The sequence below is a fragment of the Ranitomeya variabilis genome, chromosome 2, assembly GCF_051348905.1.
Source record: "Ranitomeya variabilis isolate aRanVar5 chromosome 2, aRanVar5.hap1, whole genome shotgun sequence".
In the NCBI taxonomy this organism is placed as follows: domain Eukaryota; kingdom Metazoa; phylum Chordata; class Amphibia; order Anura; family Dendrobatidae; genus Ranitomeya; species Ranitomeya variabilis.
The window spans coordinates 36,168,223-36,192,920 of NC_135233.1; the positions used below are offsets into that span (position 1 = coordinate 36,168,223).

Below are 24,698 nucleotides of genomic sequence, written 5' to 3' on the forward strand. Positions count from 1 at the left end.
GCCTGTGGTTCCTTCTGCTGAGCCTCCTGCTCTGGTGTTGGTTGAGGGCGAGTTGGAGTACGTGGTGGAGAAGATCTTAGATTCTCGTCTCTCCAGGCGGAGGCTTCAGTACCTGGTCAAGTGGAAGGGCTATGGTCAGGAGGATAATTCCTGGGTGGTCGCCTCTGATGTGCATGCGGCCGATTTAGTTCGTGTCTTTCACGCCGCTCATCCTGATCGCCCTGGTGGTCTTGGTGAGGGTTCGGTGACCCCTCACTAAGGGGGGGGGTACTGTTGTGAATTTACTTTTTGGCTCCCTCTAGTGGCTACTAGTGATTTGACTCTGGGTTTGTCAGTCATTCCTTTTATGCTCACCTGGGTCGTTAGGTCAGGGGTGTTGCTATATAAGCTCCCTGGACCTTCAGTTCAATGCCTGGCAACGTTGATATCAGAGCTAATCTGTAGTGCTCTTGTCTACTGATCCTGGTTCCTGCTTGATTAAGCTAAGTCTGCTTTTTGCTTTTTGCAATTCGTTATTGTTTGCATTTTTTGTCCAGCTTGTATATTATCTGTATCCTGACCTTGCTGGAAGCTCTAGGGCGGCTGGTGTTCTCCCCCCGGGCCGTTAGACGGTTCGGGGGTTCTTGAATCTCCAGCGTGGATTTTTGATAGGGTTTTTGTTGACCATATAAGTTATCTTACTATATTCTGCTATTAGTAAGTGGGCCTCTCTGTGCTAAACCTAGTTCATCTCTGTGTTTGTCATTTCCTCTTACCTCACCGTTATTATTTGTGGGGGGCTTGTATCCTACTTTTGGGGTCCTTTCTCTGGAGGCAAGAGAGGTCTTTGTTTTCCTCTTCTAGGGGTAGTTAGCTCTCCGGCTGGCGCGAGACATCTAGCGACCAACGTAGGCATGTTCCCCGGCTACTTCTAGGGTTGGCGTTAGGAGTAGATATATGGTCAACCCAGTTACCACTGCCCTATGAGCTGGATTTTTGTACTTTGCAGACTTGCTGATATCTCTGAGACCCTCGCCATTGGGGTCATAACAGTCTTCCTGCTATAAAACTCCACCCCAGCCTTCAGTCTGTGCTAGAGTATTCTGCCTTGCATCCAGCTCCTGATGACTCCCTGGCTTTGCACCTGCTCCTGTGAACCTGTGTGGAGATCCTGCTACTCAGCTCTGAGTTTCTGCTGCATACATCGGTTTCCAGTAATCCCCCATCTGGCTGCTTGTGTTTGTTTCCATCTACATTTGCTGGACATGTAAGCTGTTGCTGCTCTGCTTAAACCTGAGACTTATATCCAGGCCTCCCTGGTTGTGCTAAGATATTATTTGAACTGCCTTAAAAGCATATCTATTTGTGTTTGGACTACCAAGGACTTATTCGTGTCAAGTATCCTCAAGAATAATTGTGCTTCATAGACTTTCTGCGTGATTACATTTTCCTCGGAAGTTTCCTATAGACTGTTAAGCTGCGTTTAATATTTACACCAAGTGTTGTGGACTTGAGTTTCTCTCTGCACCTGTTTTAATCACCGTGTGATAATATAGATTTTACCACTTATAAAACTGTCTCCTGTAGTTGTCTTGTTCCATGCAAAGAGTCTCCTGAGTTATCCCTTATAATCTTTACAGGTAACAGTCTATAGGAAACTTCAGAGGAAAATGCAATCACGCAGAAAGTCTATGAAGCACAATTATTCTTGAGGATACTTGACACGAATAAGTCCTTGGTAGTCCAAACACAGATAGATATGCTTATAAGGCAGTTCAAATAATATCTTAGCACAACCAGGGAGGCCTGGGTAAAAGTCTCAGGTTTAAGCAGAGCAGCAACAGCTTACATGTCCAGCAAATGCAGATGGAAACAAACATAAGCAGCCAGATGGGGGATTACTGGAAGCCGATGTATGCAGCAGAAACTCAGAGCTGAGTAGCAGGATCTCCACACAGGTTCACAGGAGCAGGTGCAGGTGCAGGTGCAAAGCCAGGGAGTCATCAGGAGCTGGATGCAAGGCAGAATACTCTAGCACAGACTGAAGGCTGGGGTGGAGTTTTATAGCTGGAAGACACAGTGCACATGAGACCAAAGACGCCATCTTGGAAAAGGGCAGTAATGCACAAAAGGTCATCAAAATGTTCAGAGTCCTGACACCTGCACCCCAACATCCACCATCCCTTACAACAGTACCGGTAGCCCTGGGGCCCCGCTCCACCTATGGGGAGCACAACCATCCCAGCTGCGTCACCATCGGCCCCAGTGGTCCCCTTAAGCAGCGTCGGCCATCCATTGCCGAACACCACAGGTGGCGTCACGTTAAATCCCCCATAAACTTTCCTTCATTATTTTATTGTGCACCCAGGGCCACGGACCAGGTTACTGCTGCCGTGACAACCCCCTGAAGAACTGCTCAACCCGGGCTGAGTACCCCGCAGACCTAGCGGGCGTCGCACTTATGCAAGTGTTGAAAACATTCACAGCTGGGGGTATATATATATATGATAATTGTAGAGGTATTCCTCATATACACATCCTGTAAAAATTATGAAGGAGAGCATCATACACACCCTGGAAATATTAAGAGTGAGGGTCACATGATGACACTCTAAAAATTATAAGCAAGGGCCGCCTGTTTACCCTCTAAAAATTAAGAGTGAGGGCAACCTGATGACCCTCTAAAATGTTTAAGCAATGGTGGCCTGTATGTCCTCTAAAAATTATGAGTGAAGGCCGTATGTTTACCCTCTAAATATTACAAGTGAGGACTGCATGATGACCCTCTAAAAATTATCAGTAAGACCCGCCTGATGGCCCACTAAAAATTAAGAGTGAGGACTGCATGTTTACACTCTAAAAATTATGAGCAAAGGCTGCATGGTGACCATCTAAAAATTATGAGTGAGGGCTGCCTGTTTACCCTCTAAAAATTATGATTGACGGCTGCTTGATCACCTTCTAAAAATTATGAGTGAAGGCTGCACTGTGAACCTCTAAAAATTATAAGTGAGTGCTGCCTGATCATCTTCCAAAAATTATGAGTAAGGACCACCTGATGACCCTCTAAAAATTAGGAGTAAGAGCCACCTGATGACCCTCTAAAAATTTGGAGCGAGGGCCGCCTGATGACCCTGTTAATATGGTGGAGGGTGGAGGAAGAGGAGGACAAGAAAAAGAAGAAACCATGAACCCTATACCCTTTTTTGGATGGGAAGGTGTGCATGGGAATAAACCAGAAATAAAAGACACATTTGAATTGGCTTTATGTTCCGCTGCTGTCGTCCGGTGAGGTTGAGAAGTCTGGGCCTATGGGTTCGGCTTGTGCGTGCACCATCAGCAGTACATCTACTTCCTTGTCCCTAACCATATGCCTTGTGCAGGTTAAATTTGGTAGATAATTTATGCTTGCAAACTTTCTGCGATTAATAGGGAAAATAAATAATGTAGCCCTGAAAAGAACTTTTGTAATTTGGTTGCAGCAGCAGCATGGCATACAATCCCCACATGCTTATTGGGTGCCTAACAGCCTCAAAAAGTGCTTAAGCACCTGCTATACTTGATTGAGTAATGAGTGTACACATGCACCCCGATGCTCGATCAAGTATTGAGCCGTGCTGAGCATCAATAGTCAGCATATAAGGTTTCCCAGTAGAACATTGCCCAATCATACTGCCTCTGCCACCTTGTCTTCTTCTTATAATTCTTCCTGGTGCCATCTCTACAGTAGGTAAGTGACACTCACGCAGGAACTTTCCACAATGGACCGAGGTCATCATGGGCACTCTATGTGTTCTCTCACCTTTACATCATACCCAGCATTAACTTTTTCAGCAATTCCTGTTGGATTGGACCAGGTGAGCACCAGTGACCTTGTTGCTGGTTCATCAGTTCAATTTTCTCGGACCATTTTTACATTATGGGAGCAACCCCTAGACATATACCAAGAAGATCCCACAGGATCTACCATATACCATCAATACCCCAAAACAGCCGCTATTTCCAAGATGTTCTCTGAATCTGAGGCTTGTTGAGGTCGCTATGACCTCTACGTTTGCCCATTTTCTAGCATTCCAAAACATTAACTACTAAAGTTGACTATTCACTTGTTGACTAATTGTCACGCGGGTACTGGGTAGACTACAGCTGATTACCCGGGCCCCTGCGATATCCCTCAGACTAGGGAAAACCCTGTCTGTCCCTCTCCCAGAATTTACACTGAAGGTGTGCTTGTCTGGGCCGCCAGGCCTGACCCTGACTCCTGTTTCAGTCCTATGCTGAAATCTCCACCCGCCACCCAGTGATAAAACCACACACCAACCCCTACAGAAAGCAAAGACAGGGAAAACTAAAAACGCACCACGCCGCAGACACACAGGAAAACACTATAATGTGCACAGGGCAAAACAATACAAATATAGGAAGGAGAAATATGACAAAGGATAATACACCACCAGATACGATATTTCTTCTCCTAGACCACCACTCCAGACCGAGATCACCAGGCACAAGGCACAAGCTATAATCGGCGACGCCCAAAGTCCAGAATGACTATTTACAGGCCATGGGCGTGACCCAGCATCCAACCCGATTACCAGCTAGATTAACACCGGACAATCTGGATAAAGTCTAGCCGGCGCCACAGAGCGTATAGTGGACGAATGTGGAATTACCGCTGTCTGTCGGATGCCCTAGTGTGAATAGCGTCCGACATGACACTAATATTCCCAAATCCTCACAATTATCATCACAAAATACTATATACTATATATATATATATATATATATATATATATACAGTATATATATATGACTTGATACTATCAAGATAATGGTGGAGAAGACTCTGGTGGACCTATTAAGACCTAAGGATCTTCCGAAAGAGCATTCATCCATCAAGTCACCATAGCTCGAGATTAAGCTGAAGGGCGTTAAATAATTATAGATATATTATATATATAATTCTTCTGTGTCACTTAGTTGTAGTCTTCCATATTCCTATCACCACACCCACACCTGTCAACTAACATCTTCTAAAAACCAAAATAATATATTTCCTCTTGGTAACTACCACTGAAGAAACTTCTACTGCCACATGAATATGGTATTTCGTAGATCGATTGGACGGTCAGTGTGGATATAGATATCATAGGTAATTTCTTATGTCCATTTCTTCATCTCTCAAGTAGAAATATTGAGCAGTCTAGCCTTCCTTGGTTACGAGCATTAATATAAATGCTTCTATCAGCAAACACCGTACATGTTCCAATAGATCATGGCTTCCAGACTTTCCCAACGTCATAAAGCACCAGCCTTTTATTATTTGTAATCTATGATAGCTGAGCTGACCCAAGAGCGGTCGTTGGAATTTTTTGGGGGCATTTTATATATTTTGTTTTATTTATAATTTTATTATTATATTTTTAAAAAAAGAAGCAAAAATAAATAATAAAAAAGTAGTAATCTTTTGGTATTTTTTTTCAAAGGTATACTTAAAGTTCTAAAAGAACATTTTCATTTTGAATGATATGACAGGACTATCACAAGAGTGTTTCCCGCTATAAAGAAACCGGCTAAAGAATTATTGCCTTTATTAGATTGGTGACAGTGAGCTTTAGCAATACATTGCTAACTTCTGTCTCTCTGCGGAGACAATTTTCTTTTCTTAAATAAACTGTCATGGTAGTGTTAATATATTGTTTGCTCCCTCATACTCTGAGAATACAGCTGATATAAAACATGTATATGCTGCATTGGTAATGGTATCTTTAGTGTAGTTGACTTGAACAAATGTGTTTCCCTCATGGCTGTGTTAATGTGATAAAGAAAATTGGCTGTTCGTCAGGATTTGGCTGGGTAAAGACAGTGGCGATGGTGGAACAATCCTTTTTATGCATTAACACCACTGAGAAGTTTTTTCGAGTTATATTTCATACTGTATGTCTCCTCGCCGAGCAGAGATGTTGTAAAACATGAGATAATGTTGCAAATAACACAGTGGGATGGCTGTATCTTTCATAATGATAACAGTCGAGAGCTCAACGACAGTAACAGGCTGTAAAAAATATAGATATTTAATAATAATACGGAAAATACAATTCCAAGAGCGCTTGTTATTTTTTCATTTAGCCTATTTGTTTTTCTTTTTTTAGATTTTATTTAATAATATGGCATAGAATATAATTCTGAGAGCAGTGGTTAGTTTTTTATTATTACGTTGTTTCTTTTTTTTCTTTCTATTTTTTAACAATACATACACTATCATTCTGAGAGCACTGGTTATTTTTTGTATTATTATGTTTCTTTTTTCTCTTTTTTTTTAGCATTACATACACTATCATTTTGAGCGCACTGGTTAGTTTTTATATTATTATGTTTCTTTTTTCTCTATTTTTTTTAACATTACATACACTATCAGTCCAAAAGCACTGGTTATTTTTTGTATTATTATGTTGCTTCTTTTTTTCTACTTTTTAGCATTACATAAAATATCATTCTAAGAGCACTGGTTAGTTTTTGTATTTTTATGTTGCTTCTTTATTTTCTATTTTTTAACATTACATACAATATCATCATTCTGAGAGCACGGGTTATTTTTACTATTGTATTTCTTATATTATTATGTTGTTTATTTCTTTTCTATTTTTAACATTACTTTACATATTTGATCCTTCTGAAATTTTTTTTAACATTTTTAAGTGGCTGTTTAAAATGTATCTTCTATTTATTATCATTATGTAAAATATAATTCCGAGGTTTCCTTTTTAACATATTTTTGATGCTTTGTATGTATTGATTTTATATTTATCTATATTACATAAAATATTCTGAGACTTATTTTTTACAGTTATATTTTGCTACTTTATTTATTTTATATTTATCTATGTATTATCATAACATAAAATATAATTCCGAGACTTGCTATTTTTTTTATATTTTTCATGTTACCTATTACATAATATATAATTTTGTCAATTTTTATGTTGCTTACTTTTTATTTTTTTATTTATTTCCTATTTAGCACTATATAAATATTATTTTGTATTTTTTTATTATTTTATTTAATTTTTAAATAATTTTACAAAAAATAGAAAAATGGAAAAGTTGTTAATTTTTCATTTTTTTAAAACTAAATAACCAATTTATTAGAGCCACCCAGTTACTTAGCACTCTGAACCTCCTTTGGCTTTCAGAACCATAGTAATTCATCATGACATAGAATCCGGTAACTATTGAAATCCTTCTACAAGAATGTTGGCCTATGCGTCAATTCTTCACACAATTACTCCATCTCCACCAGCCTAAAGTAACACCGAACAGGAAGGGTCCATCAATTCATGCTGTTTGTGCCAAATTTTGACTTTTCCATTAGGTTGGTGAAACAAAAATCTAGATTAATCCGAGTGGGCAATGTTTTAGTTCTCAATGATACAATTTTTTGTCTATTGGTTTCTTGTCTTTCTGGTTCTTGTGGCCAAATTCAGGAGTACATGTTTCATAATCTAAGTGAGAACCATGATGCATGGAATTGTAGCAGGTTTCTTGTCTGTCAAGACTGTCAAGTTCGGGTCAGTAGACTCACCAATCGAGGCAGTTCCTACTTTGTGGTCCATAATCAGATCATGGTACACGAACATCTAAATTCATCCTTAGTGGCACTGGAACTGGTCCTTTTCTAATGTAGCACAACTTTTTTTAAGGATCAGCAGGTTGTGAATTCAGACATCTTAGTTAGACACCAGCATTGAATTTGGTTGTACCTTCTGTTTACCAGTACAATTCCTCACATCCTAATATCATTATTTCATCAAAACAATTCCTCAGATCCTCCTCTTATCCTTTTCATCAAAACGATTCCCCATGTCCTCCCCTGATTCCTTTTATCAGACCGATTCCTCACAACTTCCTCTGATCGCTTTTTTCAAAAAATTGCTTAGGTTCACATGATCCCCTTTTGCTACATGCTTGTTTTTCAATGACATTATTTTTGGTATACTCTCCCCATCATTTCACAAGAAATTTCCGTAAGATTGGCAGTTTTTTTAAAAACCAGTTCCGGCTGATTTGGCACCTATGACTATGCGCTGTTGAAATCGCTCAGATCACTTGACTTTTATTTTATCCTAAGGAGGATTCCCATTTAGACTGATCCACTGAAAACCTGCTCGTTTTTTCTTCAATTATGAAAGTGCAAATGTCTCCAAGAAATTCATTGTATGTATAATTTTATACAAAAAAAATCCCCAAGTTTTTTTATTTATTATATATAATGACAAGAAATGCAAAAATACATTATTTTTTTACTTTGATTTTGATTATTTACATATTTATTTTGTTTTCATCTTTTTGTAATATAATTCTAGACCAGACTTTATAAAACGAGCAGACCAAGAAGAATAAAAAAATAATGTGGGAAGCTTAAAAATCCTACACTAACATTTACAAGCTGTAAAAAAAAATAACCGCCGGATTTAATTTTTCACTTAAAGAGGTGATTTTCCGTATCGTAATGGTTTTTGAAAATGTACAATTTACAGAAATTGTAGCCTGTAGTATCCGGAATGCTGTTTGGAATGTAATCTAGAGACGACATAATGATCCTCCAAAGCAATTTTGCACCCCTTAACTAATACATCTGCAGTGTTTATCCATGATCACGGCACCCGCTTGTCTGATAACAATCACAAATGGGAGACAATTCACGTTTCTTTTAAGGTAATATATACCCAACCATTACACGTGCGCTGTTCAATGACTGTGTTGTGGGAGAAAAATCACGATGTGACAATCATGTAAATATAATTTGCTATCGCCGAGGATTTATTTTATTCTAATAGACACATCCTCTCCATTGATTGCTCGCAGCCTTGTAAAATATAAGCACATAATAAACTACGGAGCCATCATCGTTTTTGTTGGGTTTATATCCATAAAACCTCTAAACGCAACTTTGTATGATGTTGGAAAAGGAAAGAAATAAGGTGCAATAATGCGTGGTGCTGCTGGCGGGGATTTAGTAATTAATCAAACTGCTTAATTAAATGAAGATTTAAAAATTGTTGAAAAATGTATAACGCTGTACAGTTTTTTATGTTTTTGTAGCCGAACATTTTGATCACTTTTTAAGCATAAAATCATGTCGATTGGGATTATTCCTTGTCTCGAGACCCCATCAATCGCTCAAACCACAGGACAGAAGAGTTAAGCTCATGCATGAGCATGCGCACCGATTATGCATGAGCCCGGCCCCGCGTATGCTTGAGATCGAGCCCTTTATAGTTTTGGACGTGCCGTTAAAAACTTAGCTAAATGTGTGATCATTTCATATACTTTATAACTATTTAAAGGACAGGATCTGGGTCGTGTGAGCCCCAGCAATTGCTCAATTCACAGAAATGAAAAATTCAACTCTTGAACGAGAACACACCTGGCCAAAGGGGGGGTCTTAACATTTGGCCTCTCTAGATATCTTCATGGATTTTAAGGGGATATAGCATATAAAAAATATAAAAAATAAACATAATATAATCCATGACCTATACGTTAGAAAACATAAAAAAATTTTGGCAGGAAATAAAAATTCACCCAATGGAGCTGTGCATCTCCTTCATTTTAATAAGGAGCTTACACCATAGAGGTTTATATGTTTCCACTGAACGCTACACCAAATGTTTTATCAATATGTTGGCGCAGTGTGGCCTTCAGCCAATACTAGACTGAGTTGCTGATAAATTGATCGTAGGGCTCGTGCAGATGATCATATTATCGGTAAGAGTGCGATCTGACAATGCTCCAACCAATGTTAGTCTATAGGGCCATGTACTTATCCAATTTTTGGGTTGGACAGAGTCTGAAAAAATCGTACGAGTTTGATCTGATATTCAGATCGCACTCAGCCATGCAAGTCAATGAGTACATAGAAAACACCTGGCCTCATAGCATGGAGAAGATGGAGCCTTTTTTCCTCCATCTTCGCCTCATCCAAGAGTAACAGATCACACTCGGATCAGAGTATTATTTGCATAATTGATGCGATTTTCTTGGATAACAAAAAATACACTTGTCTGCCCCTAGTTTTAGTGTTATGCAGTAAGTGCCTAAACTCTAGTGGTGTCTAATGGCAGCCAGAATTTTGTAATTTAACACTAGGACCGCTTACAGGACAGTTGAGGACTTGAATCCCTATGAGAATACGTGCACACAACGTGGATTCACCTGAAAAACCTATTAAAAAAACACTGAAAAGAATGAACATACGTATCTCTGTGTTAAAACGACTCGCTCTCAACATGTTCAGGCTTTTGACCATCTTATAACCATTTCTAAAAATGTCACGCAGTCGACAGACGTGACCAAGATATTCTTCAGACGTATTCCGCTCATAAGACGCTATGTGATTTACAATACAATTCAATGGGAAAGCTGAAAAGATGTCCAGAAGATGACTAGATGTCTTTTGGAGTGTTCTGCTGTCATTTTTACCTAAGCAAAACACTAATCGTTTCTTCATTATTCAACAGAGTGAAAAAAAACTACCAGGAAACAACAGTAAAAAATCCTCCTAAAAACTGCATGTGGCCAAAACCATAGGAAAAATACTCAGGAAACAACTGATAAAAGGACACAAAAGCTCGGTGGGTTCATCTGAGTATAAGGGCACAGTCAAACAGCCATATTACACTGATAACGGTCACATAGCAGTGCACAGACTGGCTGGCGGCTCTCTAGACCATTTATTTCTATGCAGCTGTCATGTTCTGTTTAGGAGAGCCGCCGGCCAGTCCGAGGATTGCGATGCAATCATCGTCTGTATTATACGGTCATCTGACTGTGTCCTAAAAGATGAGCCTTACTGACACAACACCTATAAATATGTTCTATACATTTAAGTAGCACATCTTATTAAAAGTCTAAAAATCAAATGTAGCAGAAGTCAGATTGTAAAAAAAGATGATTCAATCCACGTTTGAACTTTGATTTAATCTCATGACCAAAGTAATTTTCCACCAAGTAGGGATCAATAATACTGTTTGAATATCTATTGATATATATATATATTTTTTTCCTTTTGGGGACAGGTACACTATACCAAGATAGGCTTCTTCATCAATGGACCAGAAGAAGATCTCACACCATTTGATACAAGATTTCTTATTGATCCCATTGCTGAACCTGATGCTGGGAGTTTTTTCAGACTTGGACAAAGTATGAATGGTATGTATTATATACCCCTATATAGGAAGCCAATATTGTAATTACTGGCATCGTAGGTCATGGGATAGATGATGTTGTTTGTGGGATAACCCTTTTAAGAATTGTTAGGCAGATACTCCTGTATTGTGCTTTATAAAACCCATCTTTGGCTTGCCAGTTTGCCAGCAATTGTTAGCTAGTCCAATCAAAAGTGTTGTCCCAGGTGGTCTACAGCGATAAAGGTTTTACTGACAACACTCCTGGTAGGTTAGAGTAGTTGGGAAGTTTATTATGACTTTCCTGTTTTCTAGGCTAGAAAATGGCAACTCTAATGGTTTAGTGTAGTGAAGGGGTTTAAACTGCATCCCTGGAGGGCTAGGATGCAATGTTTATTTTCCTGTTGGTCTACGACGATGGAGAAACTAATGCCTAGATCCTAGGTAGTCCACGGCAAGGAATTTACTGCAAGGATATCTAGCGATATACAGCACTGATGGGTTCAATGTCTGTCTTCCTGATCGTCTAAGACAATAGGTAGTGAGTTCTCCTTCATTGGAAGTCTTCAAACAGAGGCTGGCCAGACATCTGTCTGAGACGGTTTAGTGACTCCTGCATTGAGCAGGGGGATGGACACAATGACCCTGGAGGACTTGTCCTGGTCTAGGGCAGAAAAGAAGAGGTTACTGCTAAGATACATGGTGGTTTATGGCTGTGTAGGGATCAATGTTTAACTTCGTGCTGATCCAGGACTGGATCCACGTTATCCCTGGTTGTCTGGGGCAGAGAAGCAATTAATGTCTGGACTCTGGTGGTCTAGGGCAGAGAAGAAGGGGTTATTATTAGGACATCTTGTGGTTTATGGCTGTGAAGGGATCAACGTTTATCTTCCTGTTGGTCCAGGGCTGGATCCACCTTGATCCCAGGTGGTCTAGGGCAGAGAAGAGATTAATTTATGTATCCCTGGTTGTTAAGGAATGAAGATTGGTGAATGTAGACCAAGAAAGTTTTGAAGCTACTGATCAGGTATTATTCATTCTGAGACTTTCATATAAATATTCCATCAGGTTATTTTTTTCTGAAGAGGCATTAAATATTTGAAAGTTACCAAGTCCTTTATTTCAGGGGCCTTCAGGATTCCTGTGTTTGCAGCACAACATTTCTCCATTAGAAGTATATGATTAATTGAAATCTAAATGCTTTAAAACACGCTGTGGACACTCCGAATCGGAGAACACTTTTTAGTCTTTATGTTGCGTCTTTAAAGAACAATTGTACCTATCTCTTCACTAATTAAAGGTGGCAGCTGGACTGGCTCATTACTTCAGCTTAATGAGGCAGCCTCCATACCACCTTGCTAATCAGAATAAAGGATGGTACAAAACGTTCTTCAGAGAAAATAGGAATCTTACTTTTCCAGTAAAATATTAAACTCTGTGATCGTAAGGCCACGACACAAACTAGACTCATATATGAGCCTTTACTACCAATTTTTGGAAGGGTTAACAGCAAGAAACAAAGAGTAACTAAACTTTTATTTATTTTTATTATAATTTTTTTTATAACTTTCCATTCTGGACAAAATAATAATAAAAAAATAAAGTTTAATTGCTCTTTAAATTTCATGTTTGTGCTTTGTATGTCTGCAGGTGCAGAGCAGTTTGTCGGAAGAATGCAAGATTTCCGATTGTATCAGGAGACGCTTACAAACAGGTAAGTGGTCACATTATTTAGTGAAATATCTTTATCATGGATAAGTTATGGTAGCCATTTTTGAGTCGTTGATGGCAATTTTTTTTTATAAATATGCACTACAGTTACAATTTGTATTTTTGATTATTTATTTTTTATATTTAACAATTCTAGTGCTGTCAGTCAATCCGAAAGGTTAATAAACCTTAGACCTGAATATTTAAGAAAGTAACAGTCTGGTTTTGTCTTTCTTAGAAGAATATTTTTGTGTGCAGAATTATTATTTTCATCTGTTACAGCAGTGAGAATAAGAAACAAAACACCTCAAAATGTGCAAAAATAAATTTTTTAAATCTCAAAACAAACCATGAGGTCTGTCGGGTTCTTAATCTGTTGTCAATCAACTTTTTGGATGCAGCAATCACAGCCCCAGACACTGATCAGAGAGATGACTGTTCTCCTTCACCATAAATTTACCCTGTAAGAAGGGCCCAGAAGTTCTCAGTACGGTTAATGTCTGGTGATAAAGGCGCCGGGTCATTATTCTTCATCTTTAAGGCCTTTCCTGGCACCAAGCAATGGAGACTTCAATGCTACAATGGAGCACTGTCCTTCAGAAATGTCAAAGACGCAGACTTTTTCCTCTACCACTGCTGGAAGAAAGTGCCTTTTAAAAACTGGCATTTGGTTTGGGAGTTGATTTTGAGTCCGTCTTCAACCTGAAACTGTCCAACTAGCTCATCTTTAATAATACCAGCCCTTATCAGTGCCCACCTCCACCTTGCTGGCATCTGAGTGGAAGTGGAGGCTCGTGGCCATTACTGATCCAGTCTCAGGCCCGTTTATCTGCTCCGTCAAGAGTCACTGTCATCTCATCAGTCCATAAAACCTTTGAACAATCTGTAGCAGATATTTCTTAGCCCGGTCTAGATGATTCCACTTGTGTGTTGGTCGGGTTTCAGACTACTCACTTTGGCTGTGTCACTGAGCACAGATCGCCTCGTACTTCTGAATCTTGCTCAATTGTGGTCGGGCTCAACCTCCTCACCTCAGCCATGTCTCTGAGCACTTAACACCTTGTACTTCTGAATCTTGCTCAGTGGTGGTCAGGCTCAGCCTCCTCACCTCGGCCGTGTCTCTGAATACTGAACACCTTGTACTTCTGTGCCTTGCTCAGTGGTGGTCGGGTTTAAGCCTTCCTCACCTCGGCCATGTCTCTGAGCATGGAACATTTTGTACTTTGGGCCTCCAGGGAGGTTATGGTTCTGGATTATGACAGAACTGGAGGATAATGACTTCTTGGTCACTTCGCCATTGTTCATCTCAAATCTTTGGCAGTTAATGTCATTTTTTTTCTCAACACATATTTTGTGACCCTTTTGATTATTTGCAACAAAATTTGCAGACCCTCAACTTTGGGCAAACATCTCCTGATCCACACAGACTTTCAGTTTTAGGCAAACATCTAGTGATCCACACAGGCCCTCAGCTTTGGGCAAACATCTCCCGATTCACATAGACCCTCAGCTTTGGGTAAACATCTTCTGATCCACACAGACCCCAGCGTTTGATCTATAGCACTTGCATATGTTGGGGGTCATTGGGAAACATTTCTTTGCTCATCTCTTTTATCACCTCTAAACTCAGGAGTCCGTTAATTACAAGATGCATTGATCTAAATTTGCCTTCTTATCAGTAGTTCATTTTTATCAGTGTAGATTTATTTCTAGGATAACCTTGCTTTGCTTTTCAACAGAGAAATCTTGGAAGTGTTTTCTGAAAAGTTCCTTCAACTGGCCATTCAGTCAGAATGCCGATGTCCTAGCAGCCACCCACGTCTTCGCCCCCTGGATGGAAGGTCTTGCCTTCCAAATGGAGTATACAGCAAAACAAAGGACAAAGTGTTAAGGGTGAATCGAGATGCTCATCCGGTGTCCTACATGAATGATAATGATCTTCAAACTACATGGATTTCTTCTATTTTATCTACTTCGGATTTTGACAAAGGCATAAATATTACGTTGGATTTGACCAATGGACAATATCAGGTAAACTATAATAATTCTTATCATATATTATTATTATTTATTTTTAGAGTACCATTGGTTCCTTTGTGCTGAACATGAGAGAACGTTACATACAAAATACAAAGCTAAATTAAAGTGAACAAACTAAAAATGATAAACTAAAAATGTCAATTAGAAGGCCCCTCTAATTGACATTATATGTATCTTACATAACAGTATAAAGTATTTATATGAAGTTTGCTATAAAAAAAACTTTTTTAAAAAATATTAGAGATCTGCCAAAATTTCAATTTGGCACATTTTTTTTTAAACTTTTCTTTGAATATTGAATTCACATCAAATGTATTAGATGTGAATTGAATGAGCCCTGAGTGCCACTCAAGAAGTTAATTATTAAGCTCTGACCCCTCAGCTCCCCAAAGTCTTCTGCTGACTTCCCTGGCCTCTGCTCCTCTCTGGCGTCGGTTTCATCTTCTGTCGGCGACATGATTTCGAAGAGCATTCTGATGCCATGCCATCCTAATGTGTCTCTTCACGTGGTCATATGGGTATTACCTGTTATAATGTTAAAGTGGAAGTTTTGGGAAATTCAATTACATTTGATTAGTTTAGCAATGATTCACTCATCCTTTCTAAATAAATAATAATTATTTATTGCTATTATTCACATATAAAAAAAATCTTGACATGTTCTAGTATTTAGAAAGCATAGCCTGACACTTCTTTTTCTCTGTAACTCACTTATCAGCTTTGCAGTGTAGACTGAGAAAGCATAAGCAGAGTCATCTCATTATCACTAGATGGTGATGACAGCTCTATAATATAAGGCAAGACTTTCTTACTACATAATATACATGAAAATATGTCTATCCCATCAGATATTTTCTGGTCTCCTGGATGAGGCACTGTTGTCCATCAATTCCACCTCCATCACTTCCAGTACATTCTACAGACATTTCACTGTTAAGTGAATTCAATTTATATCTGCTACCATAAAGCAATCACAGCTTGCTAAATTATCTACAGGAAACACAGGAATAAATTACAGTATGTGCCTTCAATATGGCAGCCAAAGTAAAGTTGTTTTTACAAACAAAATTTTCTTCTGCTGAATTTGATCGAACTCTTGAGACCAGGGTTCTATATGGAAGATATATTTTTAAAAAGGTCTTGAATAAACTCTAAGCTTATCTATCCCTTCAAGAACATGAATATATTTGCATGAACTTAATATAATAACGGAATAATGCACAATTGATTCCAATAATATTCTTCTTCTACCCCACCATGTAACTGTTCCTTTGATACATCTCTATACAATTTTGCAAATAATCTTAATTACAATTAATAAGAACGGCATATGCTGCAGTCATGTCTTCTTCATTCTCATACTTTTGCAAGCACAGATAGTAGGAGACCAGGGAGGATCGGAGGGAATGACATATGGTTAGAGATGTTCAAATTTGGCAAATTTGCTTAAATTTGACTGGTAAATTTCATAGCATGTTAGAGTTGGAAGGGACTTCGAGGGTCATCATGTCCAACCCCCAGATCAATGCAGGATTCACTATACCATGTCAAACAGATGTCTGTCCAGCCTCTGCTTGAAGACTTAAATTGAAGGAGAACTCACCACCTCTTGTGGCAGTCTGTTCCACTCATTGATCACCCTCACTGATGGAAATTTGATTAGTTCCAAATTTACTTAATGCCATTCAAATGTGCCCCGATTGAAATTGTCAATAAAAGACTTGAAAAAAAGAATTATAGTCAACTTGCTCCTCATCTGTCCTGCAAAAACAGCACAGTTGGTCCTCTTGCCCCTTACTTGGTCCTCTGCTGACTCTACTTCTCTAGCTCAAGTCTTCTTCTTTTCAGTCTCCAATTTTTGCCGCCTCTGGCACTCACATGGCATAACGTGACGTAATAACAAGCACCAAAGAGTGAAGACTAGAGAGAAAAAGCCACAAGTCAGAAAGAGAAGCCCGCTATGGCCTTGGAACAAGTGAGAGTCCAGATGACTATAATTCTTTTTTCATCCACCTCTAGGCCCTGAAAAAAAATCAGTAAAATGTTGGTTGGTCACCATTTTGCTAAGTTTGATCAAATTGAAATACAAAAAATATGGATTCTGGCAAAACTGAATTTTTTTGTGAAATTTGTAGTGAGTTCGAAAACCTTTTCCATTTTGGTTCAAAAAAGCATTGACTCCATCTATATTCTAGTTTGTTGGACAACTCCTGGAAAGTTAGAACTGTTAGTCCAGATGTAATTAATAGAGGTCTAAAACTAGTGAACCCTCAATACTGAAGGGGTTGTACCATGGACGCATGCAATGGTGCCAAAGAGAAACTTAATTTCATTCTAACTAGGCTCCATTTTGGCGATTGATGGGGTCTTAGTGGTGTAACCTACATCGATCCTGTCGATAGGTCTTCATTTGCATTTAGACTTCACCCCTGTAACTCGAAAAGTCATAACGAACAACAAAAATGCTCTCCCATCCCTCTCCCAAATAAAAGACATACCAACATACTTGTTCTACAGCTTATACTAAAATATTCAGTGTCCGAAACCTGATTGCGACAATATCTTATTTGTCTTCAATCATTCATGAAGTTCATTACATCTAGACATTTGATATCCTCCTGTGCTTGTTCTGTAATTCTGCTTCCTTTTACGGTTCCTGCAGATTAATAGCCTCCTAAGCTAAATACTTTATCTTTCAACTCCCTCTTCTTCTGTATATATCCCTATAGTGATTATGATGTATGCTCATAATTATCTTGACTAGTGTTCTTATAATTCTTAGCTAATTAGTGTCGCTGAATGCTGCACAGGCAAAGTCAACAATGGTTATAGCCGGCATCCTATGAATATACAGTATAACTATTCAATGCCAGTTACTCTACAGGATTTCTTACAAACATCTGCTTACAGACTATTTCAGCTGCTGCATATTTGGACATAAAACAGATTATAGTAAAGTCCTGAGAACATTTATTAAAATGAGAAAAAAAATTGTCAAAATTCCATATGTTAACCGTAATTGTTTTTTGAAGGATAGATAGGGGCGTTAGTAAAGAAAGGTGTAGAAAAATTATAGAAAAGTATAGAAAAAAATATTTGACCCTTATCACATCGTTTTGCTTTCTCATACCAGTATACCTATTCCTGACATTGTACTTGACCCCAGGGAAGGCTGTAATGACACTTAGGCCAGTAACCTTTCTCTTCTTCTCAACACTTAGTAGTCTATGAGGGAGTGGAGTTTTTTTTAGGTCTGAATCCCTATGAGGACCAAGGATGTGGTCAAACTAAGCAGACAACATCTGATAGATCCAATCTTCAGGAAGGACCAAGGGGTAGTGAGAGTGGGTGGTCATATAGGTTATGTTTTGGTAGGTGCAACTTTAGAATAAAAAAAAAGGTGAATGATTGAGGTGAACAGAAGCTAAATGACCTATCTCCGGATACTTGGTAAGGTGCGGTCCTCATGAATTATACATATGTGGAAAGGACTGTGATGAAATAAAAAGAGGAGTGGGGTTGTCAGTGGGGGTGGAGTTTTATGTAGCTTTGCACCACCCATGAGGAACAATGAAGTGATCAAACTCAGTATGCTACTATTATTGGCAGAAGTACCTAGCAGATGCCATGCCTCCAGGAAAGAAACTAGGGGCAGTCAAAGTAGGTGGTCATCTACGTTATCATTGGGCGGGAGTAATTGTTGGATTTAAAATAAAAACCTAAGATAGTTGATGGTTTGAGGGGAACAGAGACAGGAGAGGAGCCAGCAGAGCTAATGGTTTTAGGTCCAGATATTTGGTAAGATGCCGATCTTGTGATATAAACTATACATGTGTAAAAGGGAATGTAGAGAAAAGTGGAGTATGTAATATACATTTAAATACAAAGAAATACTGAGGATAAAAGTAATGATTTCCTATACAATAGTTATAGTATACGAGTGAACTTTAGGGATCTTTTAATTCTGTAGCCCCTGCCTCTGCCACTATGAGAGCTTGTCCTGCTCTTGTCAGTCTCCCTTTTACATACCCCTGGACCTTCTAAGTTCCTTTTATATATTCGATATTACAGATATAACAAGAACCAAAAAAATGTTCAGTGCAATATACCTATTGATTTGCCACATTGAGCATTTATTTGGCAGAATATACTGCTCTTGCAGTGCATGCCATGTCTTTATAAAGCGCACTACGCAAATAGCAAAGGATATTATATTAGTATTATTGAAGGACCCTCTACACATCAAACACTATTATCTAAACCAACGTGTAAAAGTCTTAGTGTAACAGGATTCTTGTGTTTGCTGCAGGGAACCTTTACAATCTTAGAAAAGGGAGGAAACCAAGATCAACCATACATGGAAGGGAGATGGGAGGGTAAATTTCCAAATGGGCTTAATATGATATGAAAATGTATTTAAAAATGTAATAACAAAAAACTTTGAATTATACAGATAATCAAGTATGATGCAAACAAAAGTGACTCCAAACACAGCATGATACCGCTCCATTCAGTATAATGGCCACAAAAATTGCTTCATATAATATAATGGATCCCACGTATTCCTCCCTAAAGTATAACGGGGCCCTGCATTGTCTTCAATACAGTATAATGGCAACACATAGTGATCCATACAGTATAATGGCCACAAAAAGTGCTTCATACAGTACAATATCTCCACATACTCTTCCATACAGTATAATGGCCCCACAAAGTTTTCTATACAGTATAATGGGCACCACACAGTGCTCAATGCAATATAATGGGCACCACACAGTGCTCAATGCAATATAATGGCCTCACATAGTCCTCCATACAGTGTAATGGCCCTACATAGTTCTTCATACAGTTCTTAATACAGTATAATTTACCCAGATAGTGCTCCATACAGTATAATGGTTCCACATAGTTCTCCATACAGTATAATGGCCACAAAAAGTACTTCATAACAGTACAATGCCTCCGCATAGTCCTCCATACAGTATAATGGCCCCACAAAGTTTTCTATACAGTATAATGGGCACCACACAGTGCTCAATGCCATATAATGGCCCCACATAGTTCTTCATACAGTTCTTAATACAGTAGAATTTACTTAGATAGTGCTCCATACAGTATAATGGTTCCACATAGTTCTCCATACAGTATAATGGCCACAAAAAGTACTTCATAACAGTACAATGCCTCCGCATAGTCCTCCATACAGTATAATGGCCCCAAAAAGTTCACCATACAGTATAATGGGCACCACACAGTGCTCAATGCAATATAATGGCCTCACATAGTCCTCCATACTGTATAATGGCCCCACATAGTTCTACATACAGTTCTTAACACAGTAGAATTTACCCAGATAGTGCTCCGTACAGTATAATGGTTTCACATAGTGCTCTATACAGTATAATGGGCCCCATATATTGCTCCATACAGTATAATGACCTCACATAGTGGTCCAAACAGTGTAATGACCTCACATACCGTATAATGGTCCCATATAGTGCTCTATAGAGAATAATAGGCCCCACATTTAAAAAAAAAAAATACTCACCTCTGCATGTTCCCCCACTGCTGTGGTCTCTTCATGGTGTCTTCAGATCCTCTGCACATCTCGGGACAATGGTGCATTGTAATGACATCATCGCACCCACTGTGCTGATACATTACACGCAGACTGGGAATGATGGAAGAGGGAGTGCCAGCTAAAGCTCCTTCCTACATTATTGCTTTCAGCTAGTGGATCCAGGATGACAATAAAATTGAAAGTATGATGCAGGGTAAAAGCGTGATGGACGTGCCCGATGTTGTAGGTCAGAAATACTTGGAAGGCCCGCCTGGTGTCACGGGCCAAATATACTCACCCTGTGGGACAGATTTGGCCCACTGGCCAGAGTTTTGACATGCGTGGTCTGGAGCAATGTCATATTTGCAGAGTTACATATGCCTAGTGTCATGGCAGAAATACTGATCAGAAAGGGTGCCGAGGATGCCAGCAGGAAGGAAGAGGTTCCCATGGCTCAGGTCAAGAGGCCTTGTACTACCGATGTTACCACCAAACCAGGGTCCTATATATTATTTTGCTCAGCTCTAATATGCATACCACGCAAATGCACCTACTTTTCCACTAAGGATCAGGGTCAAGATTCAGGATCCTAATAGTAGCATGATACATTTTTTGAGCAACAACCACAATTTCAATTTTTTTTTTAACTTTCAAGAAATTATCTAATGACCGCTGTTTTATAAAGAAGATTTTTCTTGATTTTAAAATGATCATTTTTTATTTTACTATATCACCAATATTTTCCAGATGGTAGAAATGACTCACCAGGTTCGAGATTCTTGAGTGCTTTGCATTTTGGAAAATCAATAGAGAACAGATTAAATAAATATTTTCCTATCCATTGAGACGCTAAAATTGATATTCCAAAATTGAGGTTTTCAGGATTTTCCGCAAATTGGAGTGAATAATATTTTGGAAAAATAAATTAAATTTATTTATTTATTGATTGCTTTTTTGAGAATTCCTCATCATGTTTTTTTCTTTTACTTTTATATGAATTTAGAGAAGAAGATCATTGATTCCTGCAGATTGGATGCAAAGAATTTAAAGAAAACTTTACATTTTTTAATTTCCAATTACATGGTGAATTAAATCTGCCATAGGCATTGGGTTACGATCAAGCCATATAAATGACTGATCAACCACTGTGACAATCTTTGTTGTTCACTTTTGCCTTATTTTGTTAGAAATGGTAACAGAAGCAGACTTTGAAATGTATTTCGAACATCTGCTCTTCTCAAACAATCTTTTTTTTCAATTAAGACTCCTCAAAGTTGATTTTTTTTTGTACAATTTGACCAAAGCACAAGAATGTAAATAAAATTCTCAAAGATTAAACAAATTACTCTGATTATTATTAGCGATGGGCGAATGTGTTGATATTGAAATTCGGCAGTTTGTTTGAATTTACAAAACAAAGTTCCAAAAAATTGGACTTTATCAAATCCAATTTTTTGCACATTTCAAACCAAATTGAATTCACCTTGAGCCATTTATTTTATCTCTGCAAATACTGGAAAGTTTCCAATTGCCCTGAAAAGATGTGTATAACACCGAGGTTTCCAAGGACTGTATTGATCACCATTAATGTTCTTTAAAGCAAACATAACCTTACTAATGTCAAAGTAACCTCACAATATATGGTTATGGGTAAACAGATAATAGTTATTCTTCACTGCTGTCTTGTTTCACACATTTTCTGCAAAGTTTATTTAATATTTTAAAGCTTTCTTTCCTTATCTCTATTGCTAAGCTGCGACATCCTCTAATTATACAGATTCAGAAAAAAAATTAACTGCTGAACTCCCTGCTTCTGCTTTTATACTGGCATTATCATGAACCTGAGGTCATGTGAGCCTTCTCTGGTTGATGCAATCTTTAGCTTTGTGAAAAATGGCAGAGGACATTTTTGGGACAATTTGCAAGAATTGAATCTTAAATTGTTAGAATTTGCTAGCCCTGTGAATTTTCATCCCAAAAAATTAAACATTACACCCGGTACCAAAATCTTTTGTTTACTAAAGAGGAAGTAATTTTCTGTAATATTGAAGTGTACCACTTGATCTCTTCTTTAATTTATACACAAATTATATTTTCTTCTAAAAAGATATTGGTCCTGATTAATTAAGACCGGCAGTTTTCAGGCCAGTCTTGATTAGGTGGCGTGTAGGATTAAGAAGCTTTTAATTCATAAGAGACCTCTGTGCTTCCTCCCAGAAATCTTACTCCAATCATTTACTAGAATAAGAGTGACACTGAGTTACTTCTCATGGTCAAGCTGTGAGTCAGTATAGTCAAGGATGCCAACGTCAGAAGCCAGGTTGGTACGTCATAGAAGGAAGAGACAAAGGCGTAGTCAGGTAATGTTTTGAGGTCAGAATACCAGGAGGATAGCAGATCAAAGCAGAAGAGGTTAAATTTATGGATGGTCAGAATGAGGTCCAAGGTCAGGCAATGAAAGATCTACAAACAGAACGCAAGACACAGAAGAACAAACCACACTTATCTGAATGTATGTCTGGCAGAGGTCTAGGAGAAACAGCACTGTTAAGTAGCCTGGCAATTACCTGGGGCAATGAACACCTGGAGATTGCCAGCATCTCCTAGTCTCAGACTGAACAGCAGAGCTGTCAATCAACACACTGACAGCTGAGCACTCCTCTGCACCAGACTGGATGACTGAACTGTCAATCAAAGTACTGACAGCTTCAGCATGCCCCTGCACCAGATTGGACAGCTGAGCTGTCAGTAACTGCATACCAGGCACACTGAGGGGTGGAACTGAGATAGTAATGTTTTTGACATAAGGAACATCACAGCTCATCATGAATTAGATGAACATCCCACCCCCGTCGTGCCCTTATATCACCCCAGCACCAGCCATTTTGGTGGAGCAAGGAGAAACTAGTGTGAAAATATCAAAATTTGCTAACTCTGAATTGAGCAATATTTGTCACATTTCAAAGCAATTTTGAATCAGAACCCAAATCTTAAAAACGTTTTTGCAAAATACTTTTTTTTTTCACAAAGAATAAAATCAGATTAAAATGAATGTGTCTGCCCCAAACTGAGGTTTCAGGAATGCAAGCACATCTTTATACAACCTCAGATGGTACAGGGTGGGCCTACATGCTATTTCTTTGGCTCAGCACATTTTTTTGCCTCTTTTGTGCTGGAGAAGAATCAATATGCTCACAACTAGCTGCCTGGTTGACTGGACTCCTATGTAGTATCTCCACTGATATCTGATATCCTGATATCCAGTCATGTGGATGGTGGGGTGATAAGAAGACTATTAGTAGATATGTCTCCTTGTTGACACAGTATTTCACATACATGTACCGTAATTTTTTTTAAAGTTTTTTTATTTTAATTTTCTATTTTTATTGCTTGGATCATACATTCAAAAACCTTACTTTATCCTGACCCCTCACTATTCTCTCCAAATATTTCCAAGGGCACTTCACTCAATGATATTTTTTTCCTATATTCAGAAAAATTATGGCATGAAGTCAATTCTGGAAATACAAAAATCTTCTATAAATAATAATAATAAAAAATAAGTTTTCTGCATTTTACTTACATTTTCAAAGTGATTATTTACAGCGTATTTTTTATTTTTCAGATATTTTACGTCACTATTCAATTTTACAGCTCGATGCCAAAAGCTTTAAGAATCCAAAGACAGAAAAATAGAAATTCCTACTGGGAGGATTGGCAATATTTTGCAAGTGATTGTCAAGAGTCTGGAATGGAAAATAATGGCATTTTAGACAACCCAAATTCTGTAAATTGTCTTCAGTTTTCCAGGTAGAAAGAACTGTTCACTAATATGCAATTTTTTTGTACAAATTTTACAATTTTATGTTTAGGCAATTTGTTTATGCTACTTTTTAAAGTAAATACTTAGGATAGATTAACAAAGAAATTACTAAAGAAAAACAAGAATGGAAGCCGTTAGCATTTCAACTAAGGATGGATTCCTCCCAAAAACAGCACCACACCTGTCCACAGGTTGTACATGATACAGCAGCTTAGCCCTATTCACTTCTACAGTGCTGAGATGCAATACCACACACAACCTGTTAACAGGTGTGGCGCTATTTCTGGCCAAAACTTTGCACAGCTAGAGCCAGTGTAAAACATTTTTTTTATTTTATCTTTTACTATAATGGTGGATTTGGTTCTCTGTAGAAAATATATGCTTAAAGAAATCATGA

General features: G+C 38.3%; 1 protein-coding gene across 1 annotated transcript in view; it reads left to right on the forward strand.

Annotated features, from left to right (window-relative positions):
- USH2A (usherin) overlaps positions 1–24,698 on the forward strand; it is a 930,843-nt gene that overhangs the window by 32,612 nt on the left and 873,533 nt on the right. The window contains exons 3-6 of the mRNA XM_077281431.1: positions 11,058–11,193; positions 12,819–12,882; positions 14,618–14,909; positions 24,104–24,288. Coding sequence (XP_077137546.1) covers positions 11,058–11,193; positions 12,819–12,882; positions 14,618–14,909; positions 24,104–24,288 — 677 coding nt within the window. The remainder of the gene's footprint in view (positions 1–11,057; positions 11,194–12,818; positions 12,883–14,617; positions 14,910–24,103; positions 24,289–24,698) is intronic.